We start from the raw sequence: 20,798 nt of genomic DNA, 5'->3' as shown, positions 1-20,798 counted from the left end.
TTGTCCAATAGAAATTTATTTCATGGTCCAACATTCTATTCAGCAATAAACTTTCCCAAAATTGTCTAAAAGTAATAATCTTGCTAACTTCTGCATTGTTATTTGCTTCCCTTACTTAAAATAAGTGAAACAGAACTCCCACAAATAAGTAAAATAATGCAAAGAGTAGAAGAATGAGAACTATTGGGAAAAAAAGATTCTGCAAAAAGGGGTAGTTAAGCAGATTGACAGACTTGGAATCTTGAAGTGCACGCTGTGAACAGAATGGTGCTGCTTCCAATAAAGCTATATGCTAATGTGGTTGGTTAAGTTAGATTTTCAAGCTTCTCAATGCTGAACTAAGCACTGACAGCCTGCTGGGAGCTCTCTGCTTATAGTCTTTTTCCAATGCCATTGCCGACAGAGATTGAAGCTCCGGGCTCTCTTTATCCTCCTTGTTTCGTCCTTTAGTCAGCTGCCCGATGGCAGATGTACACTGGAAACAACACATACATTAAGTCAGAGTCTCCAAGGGTCATCCGCAAACAACAAGAACCTACTTCATTTAGTTTTGCAGCTTATTAACAGTCTATGAATTTTTAAAACCTCAACATGTAATTAATGTAAATAAATAGGGGCATACAAGACTAGGACTGCAAGTTCTTGACTCCACAATCTACTAACTTGTATACAATGCAGAGTGCAATGAGTGCCTTGCGTCTTTCAATTTATTCCGTGTTCATTTATATGCAATTTTTTCTGTGTTCGTTTATAAGCAGTTTCTAACTTAAGAGCGATAATTTTCTTCACCACTAGATCAATGACATATAAAAGGACTGGTAAATTCATCACGGGTTAGAAAAGCAAAAGAAATCATCAAGCATTATTTTGTCAAAATTAAGAAATGGAGATGACACAGATTCACTGACCAAACATATGCCAAAAAGTGCTCTGGTACTCTTGCCACCAGTCAAGTCTATGGTAGATGCATAATATTTCTTTGCCGTCTGAAGATTTTCTAGTCCACCAAGTGTATACAGCACCTGTTAAAGGCGGGATGAAATGTAATGAGTGATTATTTTATGGCTATTATCAGAAAAATGAATGCCATGGTGGAAGCAAGTTCTACAGAAAAATAACATGCAATACAAAACAACCTTATTCTTAAACAAACAGTCCTTTTGCAAAAGCAATGGTTGTTCTCAAAATCTAACAATTGCCTGACCCATTCATCAGTTGGGTCACTTCGCTTCACAATATAGCTGTCACAATCCAAGCTCCCTTCACGTGCCAAGCCTCCCTCTTCTATCCCTGCTCGCCACAACCTTCACTCTCTCTCGTTCGCCATACAAACAGACGCCCCGGCCCAGCTAGTCACTCCCTTATCCCACCTCACCAATCTTCCCTAGAGCCCCATCATACCCCTCTTCCACTTCATCCAGCACCCCTTCATTCTACATTTCACTCTTCCACCACTTTATTCTGCCTCCTCTACCTGGTCCCCGTCTTTCCTGTTACCAATCCCCCCCACCCTAATTTCCTACACTTGCCATCCTTTCCTATTCCTCTTTTTTTTTTTTTTGGTGTTGAGGGGAGATTGATTTCTTTTCTCTTTAGAGTTCTTTTGATGAGGTAAATAGTTTTATTAACAATGAGGGAAACCCCATACACAAAAATGATCCTATAAATTTGTCTGAAGGATTTATGGTTTAAATCCACATTTTCTTTAACCATCATATCTAAAAGACTTGTCGAGTCAGCTTCAAAAAATTGACACCCTCAACTTCTGCCATCAAAGAGGCAGAGGTCTTAGGCATTTCTCAAACCAGAAGAAAGATACATTTAGTTTAATAAACACGGTTCAAGCCCAGGTAAAGTGAAAAACAAATCCACTCTGAGCCCAGACAGCATAACAAGAACATATTTAGAGAATCAGATTGAATTCTAGAGAGTTCCTCCTCTCATCTTCTCCTTATTTCTGCACATTAATTGACATCCAGCTATCACTTCAATGTTCATTTATAGTAAACTTCCACGTGAGCATAATAATCTGTGCTGACAACTTCATTACTGAAAGAGAGACACAGAAAAACTGGCCGAATGGCAACCTAAACTCATGAGCTTCTCGTTTGTAAAAATAGCTGCTAGAAAACCAAAGTATAAATCATTTGTCAAAAAAAAAAAAAACGAAGTATAAATCAACCAACTTCCCTTTTATCCAATGATATAGGTGGATGAGTGAAGCTTCATAAAAACACCCAGAATAGCATCTTAAGAGCAAGAACAAGATCACATTATTAATAATAATACCTCTCAAATAGAAAAAAAAAAGATGCAGGCTCACAAGATTGCAAACTATTCTCAATGTACCTCAGCAAATGATTACTTTCAAAAGCAGATATAAAATATGACTCAGAGGATAATCTTACATCAGCGTAGGATAGGTGATATAAAGGAACTGTAGGTTGAGACAAGATGAGCTCCTCATAGCAGAAAGCTGATTGCTTGTACCTATATGTGATATAACAGAAACAATTTTCACTGGACAGGGCAATGCATGGACGAAACAGCAGCTAAAAGAAAAACCAATGGAATAGAGTTGCCTCCAAGCCATTAGTTTTCCACTCTGAACATGAGAATAAAAAATCTTACATTTGCAAGGAAATATATATTTCAGCAAGCTCTCTCCAAGCTTCATGATCAGCCATGAATCTACCAAAACAATGGAAGTAGTCAAGAACACGTTAAAGTCGCAACATATAAGCACTAATATGTGATGCATTTAGATTCTTCTTACAAGTCGAGATACTTGTTAAGCCAGTCAATTGCTGCAGATGTATTGCCTTGTGCCTTTGCCATGGCTACCCTCCTCTTATGTACAACCTAAAGGATATCATTAAGATACAGAAAAATATATTGCTTGAGCTTTGGAATTTTCTTCTTTTTCTTAAATTACATGAGAGTAATCACCGAGCCTCTGTACCATGAGCACAGATGTTTGGTCAATAATATGAGCATATAGATTTATGCTTGCACCAACTTTGCCAAAGCAACGAATGTATAAAGCAAAGGGCTTTAAAAACAAGGCTCAATTAAAACACACGATTTAGTGAAAAAAGGTGCAGATAAAGAGAATATACAGACACACACATAATATGGACACATGCAGTGTGTGTACATATAACATATTCTGTGTGTGCGCGTGTAATACAAGAATAAACTACCGTGAACATAACTAACAATTATATGGATAAAGAACTTAAAAGCCTGTGAGTAGCATAGATATTGTCAACAGAAGTTTAAACATTTAAAAATTATGATTCTGATGCGAAGATACACTTCCGAGTTTCTAATTCAGATTTAGTGGCTAGTTTTCTTATTCTAGAATTTTAACTTTTATAAGTTATTTTGGTGCACACGTCCACATAAGAATTATCTATTTTACAAGTAAACTAATTGAGCAAAACTAACGATATATGGTGAAATGTACTTGTCTATCTCAGACCTGATCAAATGGATTTTCCTCCAAAAGGCTTGAGTAAGCATTTTCTGCCTCTGACCATAATCCCCTGGCCTCAAGCAACATAGCTTCTAGCCTACCTGAGAATAAATCAAAATAATAACTCTTAGCAATTATTAAAAGGTCAAGCATACACGGAGGGCATGGGAATCAGAACTTTCAACATATCTAGTGTGAATCCCACAAGTGGGGTTCTGAACAGGGTGGTGAGTACGCAACTTTCTCCCTACCTTGTGAAGGTAGAGAGGTGGTTTCCAATAGACCCTCGGCTCAAGGGAATCTAGAACATAAAGGTTGAAAAATAAACATAAAGGAAAAAAATGTCTATTCTATATTGCTAAATGAAAATTTTGTTATTCCCAGTAACGATAATTTAATGATTGAGAAAAGGACTGACGATCACTGTGGGCTGTGGCAAAGGATGAAATATGGAGAAATCATTCTAGGGCCACACGACATTTCAATAACTTATCATTTAAGCATACGGTATCTAAGCATGAACATATGATCTGTGTAATGAGATATAAAGATACATTCTTAAATAAAGGCAATGTTGTTGCAAAACGCTTTAATAAAACTAAAAGCAAAGTGCTCTCTTTTCTAGATGGATCATCAATAGTACTACCTGGACCATGACTACAATGAGAGTATTGAACCAGTACATTCCAATATCAGATGGAAAGAGAGGTGCAGAATCTATTTGTTACATATTGCGCGGATTCTCTACTTTCGCTATACCTCTTGTATTCAGAAGTTTCTGTATTATTAATATAAATACACTTGATACAAAAAGGAAAAACATATTTCATAGTGTGTGTTGATGATATGTTCAGCATTTTAAAAAAAGCAAACATTAATCTGAGACAACGTAAAATATTAACAGGGGCAACCAAATCCATATATGCCAATTAATTCAGTCTCGGTCTTTGAAGTACTTATTAGGCACATACAAAAGAACTGCCCAACAAAGTTTGTTACTGATGATATCTCTGTGAAGAGATATTATTAGATTTTCCAACTCAAGAAGTTCAACTTCTTTACACTGTTTTTATACCACCATTGCACCTTGGTTAAAATACTGCTTTAGAAAGCTTCATCGAAAGAAATATATTGCTTTTAACCAGATAAATAATTTCCTTACTTCTAACACAATAAGTCACCAATAGCCCAGAATTCCAAGACAACTGTAACTCAAAGTAGAATTTTATAACTGAAAGCCAAAAAATCAAAGCATCAGGTTCTTATAACATCAATTCTAGTTTTTCTTATAAAGGTCATTATAATTCATTCAGCCTGACAATTAGAATTTTGGAACCTAAAATGCTTACCATTTAGTTTGACAATCCAATTTTAGAATGCCACAGGGGCGAAAATGCAAGCTACTAGAAATCAAGACAACAAGCATACACATTTATAGATCAAAAAGAACTCACCAACCCTTTTGCTCCCCGGAAACTTTCTTTGCAAAACCTTTATGCAGTCCTGCAGAAGTTCCCGACATAAATTTCAAATTTTTGACATAATCATAAAGTGACGAGATACATAAGAGAATCTCTAGCATATACGAACAAACAGTGAACGTGACTTGAAAAATAGCTGATGCATTTTGGTGATTATGGTTGACTACATGGTCACATTTACTTCATTACTCTGTATGTTTAACCACATAGCCAATATAAGTCCAACTTCACCAATTGAGTAATTGTAAGTTTAACTCTGCAACTTTGTAGGAAATAACGATATCTTTCTAGATTTGGAAAAACAATGGTCAATTTGTTTTGACATCCTTTAAATATTAGATTGTGCCGGAATGTTTCTCTTAATATTACATATAATCAAATTATAACTATGAACTCAGGTACGGCATGATACATTTTACATTATTGTACTGTAAGAGCAATTGACTTTTGCTATCTAGGAATTTGAGCTAAGTAATGTGGGATCATTTGATTAAACTTCTATAGGCATGCTACTGCAACTCAGATAATTAGAAACTAAACTAAATGGAAAAATCATGCAAGTCCGCAGAGATAACCCCGAATAGGGAACAAAACTTTACTTTGAGATTGCATGAAAATATGCTTTTACCTTTGCCACATCAATAGATTGACAATCCATAGCTGCAACAGCGACCTGCTCATATAGGGTCCATTCTGCAATATTCGGGTTGCAGAGAATAAATGTTATATCAGAGATTTCATCCAGTCACACGATGCTCGAATGAAGTCTGTGGACCAATCAATCAAAAATAATAACAAAAAGAGAGAGATAGCACATGTCCCAAAACTTCGACATGAACCAATTCTTCAATTTGGCACTTCCATGGATCCTAGACTATGAAATCAGTACAAAAATTACCCTATTGACACTAACTTGAATCCTAGAAAACCCAAATTAGTACAAGATCTCAAATTCCCAGTTCCTAATTGTAGCTAATTTCCACTTTCTTCAATCGTAAACTACCAAACAAATAAAGATGAAAAACAGGATTTCCGTCTAATGGGTCAAATTAAATATACCTTCAGGTCCAAGAGCAGATCTCTTTTTGGAATCATTGAGAATGGAGAGCCCATGCTTCAACACCATATCAGATCGACGGAGCTTGAGTTTATGGACAAGACAAAGATACTCCCAAACACCTCCTCCTCCATTCTCTACTTGATTCTCCAATCTGTTCACCTCTTCTTCTTCTGTTCTCGTTACCATCTTCTTCTTACCCTCTATTCACTTCTTCCCTACTTCAAAGTGCTGCTGTCGCCGTCTTGGGAAGGCAAGGCCGGTCTATTGGATCTGCTTTTGTGACTCCATTACACTGCCCACTGGCCCCTCTCTAATATCAAATTCTATGAAAAAGACGAACTTACCCCCCTATTTTATTAAATTGTGTTTTTTTAATTTTTTCCTCAATTTTACTTTAATTTATATGAATATATCCTTGCAAAAGCTTCACCTATTACGATTAGACGGGTGAAAAGGTTTTTAATCATTGACTAGAAATATTAAGATCTCATAATTCACATACTTTACAAGTTTCATTATCAAAATTGGATGTTCAAAGAAGGATCCATTGGAATTTTGAGTCATTAGACTTGAAAAAACAATCGATATTTTTGAACATTCGCTTCAAAGTCCAAAGAGTAAAATTATTGATCTACGTCATTCGCGTTCAAAATCATTTTGGTAAATTACCCGGCTTTAAACTCAACATAAGACATGATTCTAAACTAGAGTCATCTTCAACCATAGAAACTCAGACAATTATTTTTTCTCATCAATCCTTGAAAACTATCTACTACAATGGAAAAGGATTTGGATTACATGTTTTGTTCAAACTATGAAATGAAAAGTACATTTTTCAGGGCTGCTCTTGCTAGCTTCTTTACATGTGTAGTCATAGTGCTACCTGTTTATTTTCCTACTCTACAAAATTTTGAGGTACAACAAGACAGTACATTTTGCCTAACCATGCTCCATTCTTAGTTCATAATCCTTCAACCAATCGACGACTACACAAAGATATGGCTACAACAGTCCACTTCGACAAATTCTCGCGTGGGATGACCAACAAATAGTCCACTATACAGCTCACATTAATGAGGACCTATGCTTAGATTGTCGTTTCCAAGTATAAATAATCCAATTTACCTCCAGCATTGTTGCTAGTCTAATTCTCTATAGCCTCTTGTGGTTTCAAGCGCCTTATTCTTCTCATTTTCCAATTATCTTGATAATGATGGTGTTCAGGCAAGCTTGTGCATCTTGATAGCTCGAGTATTCCACAGGCTATCTCCCGCCAGTACATGTACTGAAGAACTCAGCCCTTCAAGGCTCAAGACAGATGAGGAGTTCCGTCCCAGCTGGAATTTCAACAACTGATCTCCAAGTAGTTAAAAGCTGAACTTCTCTATTTTCTAGAGCACTTCACACTTCATCTGCAAAATACAATTTACTTTTAAACAATTGTACTACGAAAACTCACGGGGAATGCTCGTTACAAGATTATGAAGCAATTGCTAACACCAAAAAAAGGAATGGATTTTTGGCATGAACAATAATAATAATGTGAAACTTCCAAGTGCCGGTCACATCATACCAATCGTTCTCTATTGACAATTCAAAGCAAGCTGCCAAAGAGAATAATATTTTTAAGTATTATAATCATCACATGTTCAGGCAAGGAGAGTGTACCTAGCATTTGGAATAAGCAAGAGTATAGATCCTCTTGATGTTCAAGAAGTGGCTGCTTGCAAGCTAGAATCCATGGCTTTAAGGCAAAAAGTGAACTATGTCTAATTGATAGTGGCTTGGCGCTCTTTGCTTTATGTCAAGATCAGCTGCAGGATAAGACGAACAGGAAGAAGTTAGTGAGTTTGTGTTAATATTTAAAAGTACTAAACTTCTATACACTGCCTAATAGAGTGAAGTTTTACCTTATCCAGTGAGTTCTTATTGAATAATACTTCAACGTTATGGTCTACCCTTTTTATTCCATGGGAATTCTAGGAACCCTGACTGCCTGACATGAACAACTTGAGAAATGGTTAAAAGGTAATAAGATGATGGTCTGTTTTGAAATGCAATTCAATGAGTGTGTTCAAACTCATAGGTTTGAATAAGCCAAGCATTTTTTTTTCATTTAACTTGCAAAAAGAAGCCAGATTACAGAATGCCATCAAGTGATGACTTCATAAAGTTGATATATTTTCCCCATCTGTTTACTGATCCAAAAGTTAAGAATTAAAGCAAATCTGGTACCTTTTCCTTCGGTCGCTGCTTTTTTTCAGCAGATTGTAGAGAGGTGGACCTGCGAACTCATGACACCAGTCAAATTGCAAGCACCAACAGCGGCAGTATTACCTGGTTTTATGGTTAGTAAATTCAATTTCAGAATTCGGAGGCATAAAAACAGAACCAATCATGATGTTAATAGCACATACATAAAAGACAGTTTAGCCTGTACATAATAGAGCTCCATAGAAGTATCAAAATAACACTAGTTGGTCGAAGAACTATATTTTCATTCTATCCAGCTTAGTTTTGCATAGCTTACCTCTTTAACATCTTCTATATCTTTTGAACTTTGGAACGAGATGGATATACTGCCCTTTATCCACCATATGTCTTATCACTTCATGAGCTTTGGACAGCTTTCCAGCATTTTTCAAGTAACTGACTAAAGTACTATACACCATAAAATTTGGATTACAACCCCTCAATTCCATTTCTTTTACCATCATGCACGCCTCATCAAATTTCTCAGCCATACAGAGCCCACGGATCATGGAGTTATAAGTAAACACATTTGGCAACTGCCCATTGACGATCATGTCAGTAAACAGTTCTTGAGCTTTATCAAGTTCCCCAGCCACAACGTATCCTGTTATCATAACAGTGTAACACACAACATCAGGCATACAACCTTGCCTAATCATCTCTTCAAAGAAATATTTGCATGCATCCAAATTACCGGCCCGACTTAGCCCATCAATCAAAGTGGTAAAATGGAGAATGCTTGGTTCATAACCAACTTCTTTCATGTGGTTTAGAAGGTTGACTGCTGCTAGTGGTTTGTCTCCTTTACCAAGAACATGAAGAAGGATGTTAAATGTGTACAAATCGGGTGAAAAGCCATTCCGACCCATTTCATCTAATAATCTATGAAACTGATCCAGCTTTCCCAGCCTATATTTCGAGCATAGCAGTATGTTATAAGTTAAAATATCAGGTATATGACCTTCAACCAACATTTGTTGATACACCCACTCGATTAACCTGTACTGATTTACACCCAGAAGGGAATGCAAAATTGCATTAAATGAATGCCTGAATGGTCTATAATTGAATGTCTTTGACTTAATAAACCTCTCTACTACTTTTCTAGCCAAACCTGCCTCTCCACAAGTACATATCAACAAATTAAATGTCCTAGCAGTTGTAGGGTATCCTTTCTCAATCATCTCATCTACTAATCTCCACATAGCCTTGAATTCGTCAGACTCAGCAAAAATCTTCATTATCAGATGGTATGAATTTGCTGTATGTCGGTAATTTTCTTGTTGACCAGACCATACAAAAAACTTGTACCCCAGCTTCGCACACCTATTTTTATTAGCATAATTTATTATTTTCAAGATACCTAGAAGAACTTCTCTCACAAGCAGGCTTGAAACTGTAATATGTGAATTTTCTAAAGCTGCTTTTGCATCAAATCCTGGACCATCTTGTTGAAGAATTTCAAGAATCATACTAGCCTCATTTCTCACTTTCTCAATAAAATTGTGCCTACTTGAAAAATTTTGTTGGGAATGGCCTTCATAGAAACCGTTGACTCCAAAAAAGTCAACATTATCTTTCATATTATTATTGGAGTTCATACTCTTCCAGCTCTCATTCAAGTAATCCTCGATTCTTCCAAAACCATTTCCAGTGCTGTCAGTGTTAGATTGTTGATTACATAAAAACCGTGAAAAGCTGCTAAAATATGAGAATCTTTGAATAACTCTTTGACCAAAGAGAGCTACAGAATACATGCTAGTCTCTTGAATATATGATAACAAGAATCGATAGTGAGCAAGCCATCACTTTCTCTGCATACAAGAAAGAAAAAACATACATGAAATCAGTTAAAATAAATCATACATATTATCTTTATAGATTCCACTAGATATTAATAACTCAAATAAAATTCTTTAATTACCACTACACAACCTAGCCCATTTATGTTCACTTAGCATTTCATTCTCATTATTCACAAGCATTGAATTTTTCAGAAATCAAATATAAGAATTAGTAACATCATTTTATGTTTATCGTGATGCTTATTGAACAATTACAAATTCATGTTCCACTACTATTTCAATAAAAAATCATTTCATTATTCAACTGGGCAAGAATAAAGACATAAAAATATCCTTCTCGGAGAAAATGCAAAAGTCCTATGAGTCTCTTTTAAGATTAGCACATGAATTGCTTATTTGAGAAAAGATATTTCATATGCATCAGTGGCTATACCTTAGGATTATATCTTTGCTTCCTCATGTACTCATACAAGATTATAAGTGATCACATCAGGTAGAATATGCACATAGATATAGGACAAAAACGAAAAGAAAAATGTGGCATGAGATAGAGAAGGTAGATGATTTGATCATGTCTTATTCTGACATGGACACCAAATGCAGGTGAACACAACATGACTACTGAATGTGTTAAGGGAAAATTAGGTCGACCAATAAAATCATATTAAGGAAAGATGCCCAAAAGGTTCTATAATCTCTTGTAATTCTTAAGAACTTAGTGAAGAACATAACACAAACATAATATCCATATAGGAAGGAGCCTGCACTGAAATCACTTAACTCAGAGGAAGCACAAAAACTATTTCGCACCTAGATCAATGCTTTAATGATCTCCTTTAGTTTTCAATGTTTCTGTTCGACTTAAGTTCTCTTTAAGAAGCTGTGGCATACCTTGGTCCTTTATTTAGGTTAAATTACCTTTTCTCCATCAAAGCAGTAACAATAACTCTGCTTCAACCCCATCTAGTTGGAGTCTACTATACGCACCCATCATTTTTCATTAACCATCTCACTCACTATAGGTATTTTTCATTCCAACACTTCAAATTTTGTCGTTGAGGAATAACGAAGGTTCTCCACCAACAAGGATTCTTTAAATTTCATCCTTATCCCTACTCTGTCATATAATCTCTCTCCAAACTCAAACATAGAACCTAATGTAAGTGTACCAAGTTGTGCAACACAACCTAGGCAAGCAAAAGTATTCTATCCTTACCAAATTGCTCCAAGTCTACCTTAGAATCTATTAAGATCTTCAAATCACATCTCTCCAAACAGAGACAAAATGCAAAAAAATCCCTGCACCCCCATACCAACAAAAGACCTAAAATACTTAAAGCTGAAACCTTTATCCCTTTAGCTACCTAGACAACAAATATGTACGGTCTAGATATACATATATATCCACACTAATGTGCAAATGCAGGAAAAAATACAGATCTTTGTAATAAGCTCGATACCAAAGGAATCATTGAAATAACTCAGAAAATTGTGGAAAGCAAGGGAAAAACCTACAGATTGAAAGAAATATAGGGCTATTAAGGAGGGAGTCATTAACGGAACGAGCGAGGGAGAATAGACCGGCGGTTACCGGCGCCGGAAGCATCGGCCGGCGGAAGAAGTGAAGTAGCAGTGGTGATTGCTTGGGGGCTCCAAAGGCTGCGCAGAGTGAAGAGCGAAAGGGAGCAAAGGTTATAATGATGCTTTCTAAGTGTTATTTAAATGCTGAAAATAGTTTTGTAAAATTTAAATAGATATATTTTTAATATTTTTCCTCAAATAAAATTCTCTACTTAGTTGGGTAATTTGGCTATCATTTTTTCACATACTATTGATGATATATACTCTTATATTTTCTTTTTATATATATTGAATGAATTCAATGTAAATAAAATAATATTCCATACTATTTACTATAACATTTATGTATAATTTTTTTTCTAAAAAAATTTCATTATAATTTCACTTATTTTAGTTACCTAACTTTATAAATCTCATTCATTTTGTAATATCAATTTCAATATTGTAAAAGATATCAAGAAAGAAAAAGCAATAATTTTGTATTATTTATCCTATTATTATACTAGTAGTAACTTTTGTGGTAAATTTGTTCTTTGTTTGAGATTCTTAGAATTTATATTTATTTTTTACCATACTTATTATTATTATTATGAGAAATGAAAAAGAAAATGGACATAACATACTTATTATTATTATTATTATTATGAGAAATGAAAAAGAAAATGGAAATACAGTTGCAATTATTTTTAATGAAAAGTGAATATCATTATGTTACACAGTGTTAATTCATAATTTTTTTTTAATTAATTCCATCTTTTCAGATCAATGCCTATGTCTTTTGGCTTACTTCCCATCGATAAATCCTTTCAGAAAAATAATTGGACATAAACAAAATATGTATTTGCATAAATTTTAAATTATAATTGAGAAAAAAACACAAATATATCCGGGAGGTGTTCATATAGACCGATGAAAGAATTCAGTCAATTAGAATAAACAATATCAAACACAGATGATATAGTAATAAACAAAGTAGAATTCATGATAAATTACACCAAAATACAATGTTGATACAATAAATCAAATTGATGGAGATCTCAAGGATCTTACTTAAATCTCCAAAGATAAATATTAAGAATTATTAATACAAAAATCACACACAACAATCAAAGCCGGTCATATTAGGAAGCATAAAAGGAAATGGAAAACCCCAAAGGTGGTGGAAAATCATCGAAAAAGAATGGATTGACTACTAGTAATAGGTTGGTGGTGGGGGAGATGGTGATGGGGGTGGAGGTGAAGCATAGGTGGGAGGAACCTCGTACTTCTCAGGTGGCGGCGGTGAAGCATAGGTGACAGGTTCCTCGTACTTCACAGGTGGCGGCGGGGAGGCATAGGTTGGTGTTTCTTTGTAGTATGGTGGTGGTGGAGGTGAGTAGTATGTAGGTGATTGTTCATAGGTCTTTGGAGGAGGTGGAGAAGATTTATAGGAAGGTGTAGATTCTTGGTAGTATGGTGGAGGTGGAGAATTGTAATAAGTTGGTGGTTTCTCGTAGTATTTTGGTGGAGGTGGAGGTGACTTGTAGTAAACTGGTGACTTGTAATATTTTGTTGGTGAAGGTGACTTGTAGTATTTAGATGAAGTGGGTGATTTGTAATATTTTGTTGGAGATGGTGATTTGTAGTGATAGTTTGTTGATGGAGTAGGTGACTTGTAGTACTTTGCGGGCGATGGGGACTTGTAGTAATACTTAGAAGGAACGGGTGATTTGTAATATTTTGTTGGAGATGGTGATTTGTAGTAATAGTTTGTTGATGGAGTAGGTGACTTGTAGTACTTTGTTGGAGATGGGGACTTGTAGTACTTTGCAGGCGATGGAGACTTGTAGTAATACTTAGAAGGAGCAGGTGATTTGTAATAATGCTTTGAAGGAGTTGGAAACTTGTAGTAATACTTTGTTGTAATAGGTGACTTGTAGTAGTGCTTTGAAGGAACATATGACTTGTAATACTTGGTTACAATGGGTGACTTGTAGTAATAATGTTTTGAAGGAACATGTGACTTGTAATATTTTGCTGGTGATGGCGATTTGTAATAAGTGTGCTTTGAAGGTGCTGGTGATTTATAGTAATAGTGTGATAGATAAGGCTTCTTGTAATAAGGAGTGGGCATATGATAGTTGGATGGAGATGGTGATTTGTAGTACTTGTTAGAGTTGTGAGAAGGTGAGGGTGAAGTATACTCATAAGAGTAATCAGCAACAACAGTGCTGGCTACTAAGCAAATTGCCAAAGCAACAGTTAGAAAAGACCATTGCCCCAACTTCCCTAAGCTTTCCATTTTGATTTGTAACAAATTATGCTTAGAGAAGTGAAGGATAGAACTAAAGAATTGTGTTGCATAGTTGAATAGGGAGCTCTGGTTTTTATAGAGCAAAATGACACCCTTTTCAACATTAATGTAATAGCTTCTTAATTGCCCACTTGGCCACTAATCTGAGAGCAAGGTCCAAATAAAAACTTTAATCAGTACTAAGTGGTAGCCATTATCTGCTGACAAATGATAATTCAAATAAAATATTTTTTTTAAAAAAAGAAAGAGGACTATTTCTTAACAATAAACAGAAGTACAGAACAAAGAAATGGGGGCATTTTCTTTGGTGTTTTCACAATGCCAGAATCTGTAAGTTGACTTATAATCTAGAGTTTGGCATTGTCCATATGTCAAAATAAAATCAGAAGGGCCATAATGTAATGACCATCAGCAATGAGCTCCTTACCAACAAAGTCTATACGAGATCACATCAAGGCTACCAGAAAAAACAGAAATTTTGAAAATTGTTACAAAATGTTTCTGTTGTAAATTCCAATGTGTTAAAAATTAAGAAATGCTATACATATTGACAGTCTGGTTCGGTTTCAGATCAACTCTTTCCAGTTTAATACCAGAAGAAACCTAGTTGGATGATATTTCACCTTGCATACAAGTGATCTCAAGAGATTAACCAAAACAAGGAACAAACTTCCAACCAAAATAAATAAACTTATTTGACTGTTATCTGATAGGTTTGATTGACTCTGTATGCATCACTTCTGACTCTATAGATTTTTCACATTTCTTACTCAGATGTGTTTAATATTAATGACTGAGGAAGTAACTCCTCTCTCGACCAGACAAGAGAAGTAGAGCATAGTACCATGCCAAACATCTCGCAGTAAAATCACATTCATCAGACAATTTATGGTACATTAAACAGACGGTGTTCTTTTCAGGACTTCTTCATGGTGCTCATCCTCCAATTCCCTAGTTGTTAAGCTTTCCAAAAAGAAAATTGGTTTTACTAATTACACGATACAAGCTGGGTGTACTTAATTATGCAGAAAAATGGATGTGCACATCATATGGTTTCATTCTGGATATATAATTTCCGAACTATTAGATGCTTGTGAATATGATTTCCAAACATAATATATCATTCTGGTTGTGTTGGCTTACTATGAGTTTGGTGAACACCAAAGTACTTACAATTCAAATATTTGTAAGTTAAATCAGTCAAAAGCCAATGTTGGCCATCACCAACTTATGATTTTGCACATTATACTTTTGCTTTGATAAAATATTTCACTATTTTATCCTTAATATTTTTTTCTAATTTTTAAAGTATCTTTCCCAAAAGAGAACTCCTAACTCTCTCTTCATTTTGTAGCCCATTGTTCTTTCTCTTCTTTACTAGAGTACTCCTAAATTATAACATTTTATAAACTTCTTACGGATATTCTAATCATTCGAATAAAGGAACATTTTTTGTTCCAACATCCTAACACGTAACTATTCAATTATAAAATCAGCTCCAGCACTTAAAATTTATTAGTTATTTACAATCAACTAATTCAAACAGGCTCTGACATAGGGCTAATTCATGTAGTCTTAATTTATTTTGTAATTCAACCTTTAAAGATCTCATTTATCTCATTTGATTTATTTCCCACTGATAATTCTCTAAGAAAAATAATGGGGAAAAAAGATGCATACCCCTAATTAAATTCTCCTACTTATTTTATTGTTATGCTTATTTTATATGATTTATTTCTGAAAAACTGATAAAGTACAATTACAATCCAAAATACAGTAATAGCCACGGAGTCGAAGAAAAAAATTTGTTGTGCATGGACATATCTTGCACCTTTCCTCATTCTTTTACTTTTGTCTTGTTAAACTTCTGTAATAAATAACTTATAAACTATAATTGAGAAGAAAATCATCTTTAGACAATAATCTGAGATGCTCCTCAAATATATTAGACAAAGAGAAGACAGTATTGAGCAAGTACAACTCTTAATGAAATACACAAAAAAAAGAATCTTGATACAATAAGCCAAACTGATGGAGATCTCAACATCTTACTTAAATATCCAAGGATAAATATTACAAATTATTAATACAAAAGAACATACAACGAACAAAGCCGGTCATATTTGGAAACATAATTTTTTGGCAAAGGAAGTGAAAATCTTCAGATGAAGGATGAAAAGAGAGTTAATAGGTCATGGAGATGATGGGAAATGATTGATGATAATGATTAGAATGTTAGTAGGTTGGCGACGGGGGTGGAGGTGAAGCATAGGTGACGGATTGCTCGTATTTCTCAAATGGCGGCGGCGGCGAGGAATAGGTTGGTATTTGCTCGTAGTATGGTGATTGTTCATAGGTCTTTAGAGGACGTGGTGAATTGTAGGTCAAAGGTGATTGTTTGTAGGATTTTGGAGGAGGTGGAGGAGATTTATAGGAAGGACTAGATTCTGGGTAGTATGGTGGAGGTGGAGACTTGTGATAGGTTGCTGATTCCTCGTAGTATTTTGGTGGAGGTGGTGGAGATTTGTAAGATGATGGTGATTGTTCATAGTATTTTGGTGGGGGAGGAGGTGAGTTGTAGTACGAAGGTGATTGCTCATAGTATTTTGGTGGAGGTGGAGGTGACTTGTAGTATGAAGGTGATTTCTCGTAATAAGTTGGTGGTGGTGGAGGGGACTTGTAGTAAACAGGTGACTTGTAATATTTTGTTGGTGAAGGCGACTTGTAGTAATAACGTGTTGATGGAGTTGGCGACTTATAATACTTTGTGGGTGATGGAGATTTGTAGTATCTCTTTGATGGAGTTGGGGACTTGTAGTAATACTTAGAAGGAGAGGGTGACTTGTAATAATGATTTGAAGGAGTAGGAGACTTGTAATACTTTGTTGCAACCGGTGACTTATAGTAGTACTTTGAAGGAGTTGGGGACTTGTAGTAATACTTAGAAGAAGCGGGTGATTTGTAATAATACTTTGAAGGAGTTGGGAACTTGTAGTAATACTTTGTTGCAACCGGTGACTTGTAGTAGTGCTTTGAAGGAACATGTGACTTGTAATATTTTGCTGGTGAGGGCGATTTGTAATAAGCGTGCTTTGAAGGTGCTGATGATTTGTTGTAGTAGTGTGATGGGTAAGGTTTCTTGTAATAAGGAGTGGGCACATGATAGTTGGATGGAGATGGTGATTTGTAGTACTTGTTAGAGTTGTGAGAAGGTGAGGGTGAAGTATATTCATAAGAGTAATCAGCAACAACAGTGCTGGCTACTAAGCAAATTGCCAAAGCAACAGTTAGAAAAGACCATTTCCCCAACTTCCCTAAGTTTTCCATTTTGATTTGGAAAAAATTGTACCCAGAGAAGTGAAGGATAAACTAAGGACTTGTGTTGCATAATTGAGTAGAGAACTCTGGTTTTTATAGAGTAAAGTGAGACCCTTCTCAGCATTAATGTAACAGTATCTTAGTTGCCCACTCGCCCACTAAGCTGAGAGCAAGGTCCTAATAAATACCTGATCAGTACTAAGTGGGAGGCATTATCTGCTGACAAATGATAATTAAAATAAAAACAAAGAGGATCTATATACCAGAAAGTAGTTAAAAATAAATGGGGGCATTTTCTTTGTTGTTTTCTCAATGCCAGAATCTGTAGGTTGACTTATAGTATAGAGTTTGACATTGCCCCTATCTCAAAATAAAAGCAGAAGAAGAACAACAATTCAACGGCTATCAGCACTGGGCTCTTATCTATATAAGATCATGTTAAAGCTACCAGAAAACACAGAGATTTGAAAATTGTTACAAAATGTTTCTGTTCTAAATTTCCAATATGTAAAAATATAAGAACTGCTATACAATATACATATTGTCAGTTTGATTTGGTTTCAGATTAATTCTTCTCAGATCAACACAAGAAGAAACCTATTTAGATAATATGTCACCTCAAATACAAGAGATTAAACAAAAGAAGGTACAAAACTTTCAACCAAAATAAACAGGCTTATTTTACTGTTAACTGATAAGGTTTAAGTGACTTTGATTGTATTTATTTGGGTAACTAACTAGCTTCATCTTTTACACTTCGACTTGTAAAATAAAACTTCCACATTTCTTGCTCAGATGTGTTTAAAATTAACGAATGAGGAATTAACTCCTCTCCCTCTCTCAAGACCAGATAAAAACCAGACAAGAGGAGTAGAGCACAGTGCAAAAACATCTAGCTGCACATTCATCCGACAACTTATGGTGCATGAAGTAGACGGTGTTCTTTACACAACTTATTCAATGATGCTCCCCGTGATCATCCTTCTCGGGGAAAAAGCAAATTCCTATGGTCTCTTTTAGAATTAGCATATGAATTGCTTATTTGAAAAAAGCATTAATAGCCTGTAATTATACCTTAGCATTATATTTTTTTCTTTTTTCATGAACAAAGACAAGATAGAAGTAATCACATCAGGTAGAATTTGCACACAGATAGAGGACAAAAATAAAAGAAAAAATGGCATGGGATAGTAAAAGAAGATGGTTTGATCATGTCCTACTCCTACGTGGACACCAAATGCAGGGGTACACAACATTAAAACTGAATATGCTAAGGGGAATAAGGTAGACCAAAAATCATATGGAGGAAAATTGGCTTAAAGGATCTACAATCTCTTGGATTTAATACGAACTTACTATTGAATACAAGACAAGCTAATATTCATATAGGTGTGTGCAGTGAAGCCACTTAACTGAGGTGAAGTGAAAAACCTATTTCACACTGACATAACACGACTTGGTAGGCCGGTGTTTGACACGAGTCTTCTTAGTTTGGAGAGGGATGTGTACATGATAGAATAGGGATAAGTACAAAATTTAAAAATCTTTGTAGGTGGAGAACCCTTAATTCTATCTAAAAGATAAAATTAAACAGTATTACAACAACATACCCAATGTAATCCCAGGGTCTGGGAAGCGTGGTGTGTACACACCGTTAACCCTACCTTGAGACAAAGTAAAGAGGTTGTTTCTAGTAGACCATCGGCTCAAAGAGAAACATAACAAAAATCAAGTATGTAAAGCAAATACAGTAATGAAGAAGTCATACCGGAAACAATGAAGAAGAGAACTGTAGCAACAACACAAGGAAACAAGACAACACTCGACTATTCACTAACCTTACCTAATCCTCGACTTACATATCTTACTATCTAGGGTCTCGAACTCAGTAAGATACATATGTGTCACACCTCCTAATACTTCTTTCACCTACCTATACCTCTCCTTATAACCACCGTCCACCATAGTCAATCTCTCACACCTCCTCACTTACGTGCATCTCCAGTGAGGACTTATATAAGTATTGAAATGAAGAAAAAAAAGTACTATCGGGACTGAAATGGTGAATGGGGACTCATATAGCCGACCCTAACTAGTTGCCATTGAAGCATAATTGCTGTTGCTGATAGAGAAAAGGTCACGTAACCTAAATCCAGGATAAATGTATGCCAGAGTCCTCGAAGTCCGAAGAGCACTTACACTGAACATACACAATGCCAACTAAGGGAGACTATTGGCAGGGGAATGGAACTTAGGCATTTCAAAATTGAGAATAAAACAACGGAAAATGTACAAGTATTAGAATCCTTGACAATCCAAAATACTTAAAGCAGTTACCTTTACCCCTATAACACCTTGATAACAAATATGTACAGTCATATATAAACATGTGCAAATGAGGGGAATAAACGGATAAAATAAGCTCGAAACCAAACGAATGATTGAAATAGCTGAGAAAATTGTCGAAAGAGTAAAAAAGGCAAGGGAAAGAACCATAGGAGTAATAAGGAAGGAGCCACTGATGCAGCAAGCGAGGGAGCATTGACCAGCGGCGACCGGCGACGGGAACATCAGACGGCGGGAGAAGTTGAAATAGCACCGGTAATTGTAGTGTCCATTTTAAAATAATATTGGAAAACAATTTTCATATTTAGAAGGCAAATGGAGAAAATTAAATGAAAGTCGTCAAATTAAGTCTTTGATTTGATTTTTGGTGATAGATTGATCCAGAGCCGGTAAAATTATCTTTAAAATGTAACTAAGTAAATTTTGGATTAAATTAATATTTTTAAAATTTGCTAATCTTTTATAAAATACAAATAAGCATTTCATTTTTCAACTTTTATTATTCTATTTAAATCGTTTTTAAAATAAAAAGTAAATGAAAATATGATTCTATTGAAAAAATTGCAGGTGCCCAAATGATGATGAATGATTTCAAAGATTTACATATCAAAACAATGGTGTGTAACCCTAATCATTTATGAAATAATTTCAATTAAGAGCAAACAAAATCTAATCCACTGATTAAATTAGTTAAATTCGATTCAAGAAGAAGAAAAGAAGAAAGTTCATGGACGGGTAGCCAAGATCAATAATGTACGAAAAGAAGAAGAAAAAGATAAAAAGAACGGGAAGAAAGACAAGCAAACAATTAAGAACGAAGATGAAAAAAATATGACGAGAGGTGGGGGAAAATATTTTATTTCCCCTTTTGGTACAACTTGCTGGTGGCTTTCCCCAATTTTAATTTCTTCCAAAATTGATTAAATTAGCTTTTAGTTAATTTACGCTTTTAATCTTTATTTAATTCAATGGACCAAACTATCAACTTATAAATTTGAAAGCAACTCCACAATCCTTAATCATTAATCACATAATTGTCACAATCCTTAATCATTAATCATATAATTGTCACGTACATCAAATACTTAAGACTTATGTCACAACTCATTTATTTTAAAACATTATTATCACTTTTTTTTTTTATAAATCCCTAGTAATTATGAGCAGTTAACTTTATTGTATG

General features: G+C 35.0%; 4 protein-coding genes across 10 annotated transcripts; all 4 read right to left on the bottom strand.

The window, feature by feature from the left end:
• On the bottom strand, window positions 1–6,404 carry LOC101267847 (uncharacterized). The gene is made up of 9 exons (XM_004230068.5): window positions 6,019–6,404; window positions 5,588–5,652; window positions 4,933–4,981; window positions 3,485–3,579; window positions 2,777–2,862; window positions 2,632–2,691; window positions 2,409–2,490; window positions 909–1,022; window positions 1–475 (listed from the first exon to the last, which is right to left on the bottom strand). Exons 1-9 carry the CDS (start codon window positions 6,203–6,205, stop codon window positions 311–313), a joined length of 903 nt encoding a protein of 300 aa, XP_004230116.1. The 5' UTR covers window positions 6,206–6,404; the 3' UTR covers window positions 1–310.
• Window positions 6,405–6,757: 353 nt separating this feature from the next.
• Window positions 6,758–19,890, bottom strand: LOC101255741 (pentatricopeptide repeat-containing protein At3g60050-like). 7 transcript variants are annotated; one of them, XM_010313802.4, is made up of 7 exons: window positions 11,593–11,764; window positions 8,967–10,086; window positions 8,550–8,876; window positions 8,255–8,356; window positions 7,930–8,015; window positions 7,688–7,833; window positions 6,758–7,431 (listed from the first exon to the last, which is right to left on the bottom strand). In XM_010313802.4, exons 2-3 carry the CDS (start codon window positions 10,027–10,029, stop codon window positions 8,554–8,556), a joined length of 1,386 nt encoding a protein of 461 aa, XP_010312104.1. In that variant the 5' UTR covers window positions 10,030–10,086; window positions 11,593–11,764; the 3' UTR covers window positions 6,758–7,431; window positions 7,688–7,833; window positions 7,930–8,015; window positions 8,255–8,356; window positions 8,550–8,553. The 7 variants fall into 7 exon arrangements, with proteins under 7 accessions (XP_010312104.1, XP_069144672.1, XP_025888177.1 ...); XM_069288571.1 differs by having other exon boundaries at window positions 7,930–8,011; XM_026032392.2 differs by lacking the exon at window positions 11,593–11,764 and adding an exon at window positions 19,763–19,890 and having other exon boundaries at window positions 8,550–10,086.
• LOC101255443 (extensin-3-like) lies at window positions 12,617–14,089 on the bottom strand. Its single transcript, XM_026028961.2, has one exon. It carries the CDS (start codon window positions 13,937–13,939, stop codon window positions 12,851–12,853), a length of 1,089 nt encoding a protein of 362 aa, XP_025884746.1. The 5' UTR covers window positions 13,940–14,089; the 3' UTR covers window positions 12,617–12,850.
• LOC109118729 (extensin-2-like) lies at window positions 16,054–17,420 on the bottom strand. Its single transcript, XM_069288573.1, has one exon. It carries the CDS (start codon window positions 17,276–17,278, stop codon window positions 16,187–16,189), a length of 1,092 nt encoding a protein of 363 aa, XP_069144674.1. The 5' UTR covers window positions 17,279–17,420; the 3' UTR covers window positions 16,054–16,186.
• Window positions 19,891–20,798: the final 908 nt, after the last annotated feature.

Source organism: Solanum lycopersicum, chromosome 1 (genome assembly GCF_036512215.1).
Source record: "Solanum lycopersicum chromosome 1, SLM_r2.1".
Lineage (NCBI taxonomy): Eukaryota > Viridiplantae > Streptophyta > Magnoliopsida > Solanales > Solanaceae > Solanum > Solanum lycopersicum.
This window is presented reverse-complemented; position numbering and strand designations above follow the sequence as displayed.

Bases quoted from the DNA above. Each gene is read 5' to 3' on its own strand.
- LOC101267847 (XM_004230068.5), bottom strand. From the start codon at position 6,205: ATGGTAACGAGAACAGAAGAAGAAGAGGTGAACAGATTGGAGAATCAA. The intron at 3,580-4,932 runs GTGAGTTCTTTT...ATTTATTCTCAG, and splicing joins TCCGGGGAGCAAAAGGGTTG to GTAGGCTAGAAGCTATGTTG. The intron at 2,863-3,484 runs GTCTGAGATAGA...GATATCCTTTAG, and splicing joins AGGAAAATCCATTTGATCAG to GTTGTACATAAGAGGAGGGT.
- LOC101255741 (XM_026032392.2), bottom strand. From the start codon at position 10,029: ATGTATTCTGTAGCTCTCTTTGGTCAAAGAGTTATTCAAAGATTCTCA.
- LOC101255443 (XM_026028961.2), bottom strand. From the start codon at position 13,939: ATGGAAAGCTTAGGGAAGTTGGGGCAATGGTCTTTTCTAACTGTTGCT.
- LOC109118729 (XM_069288573.1), bottom strand. From the start codon at position 17,278: ATGGAAAACTTAGGGAAGTTGGGGAAATGGTCTTTTCTAACTGTTGCT.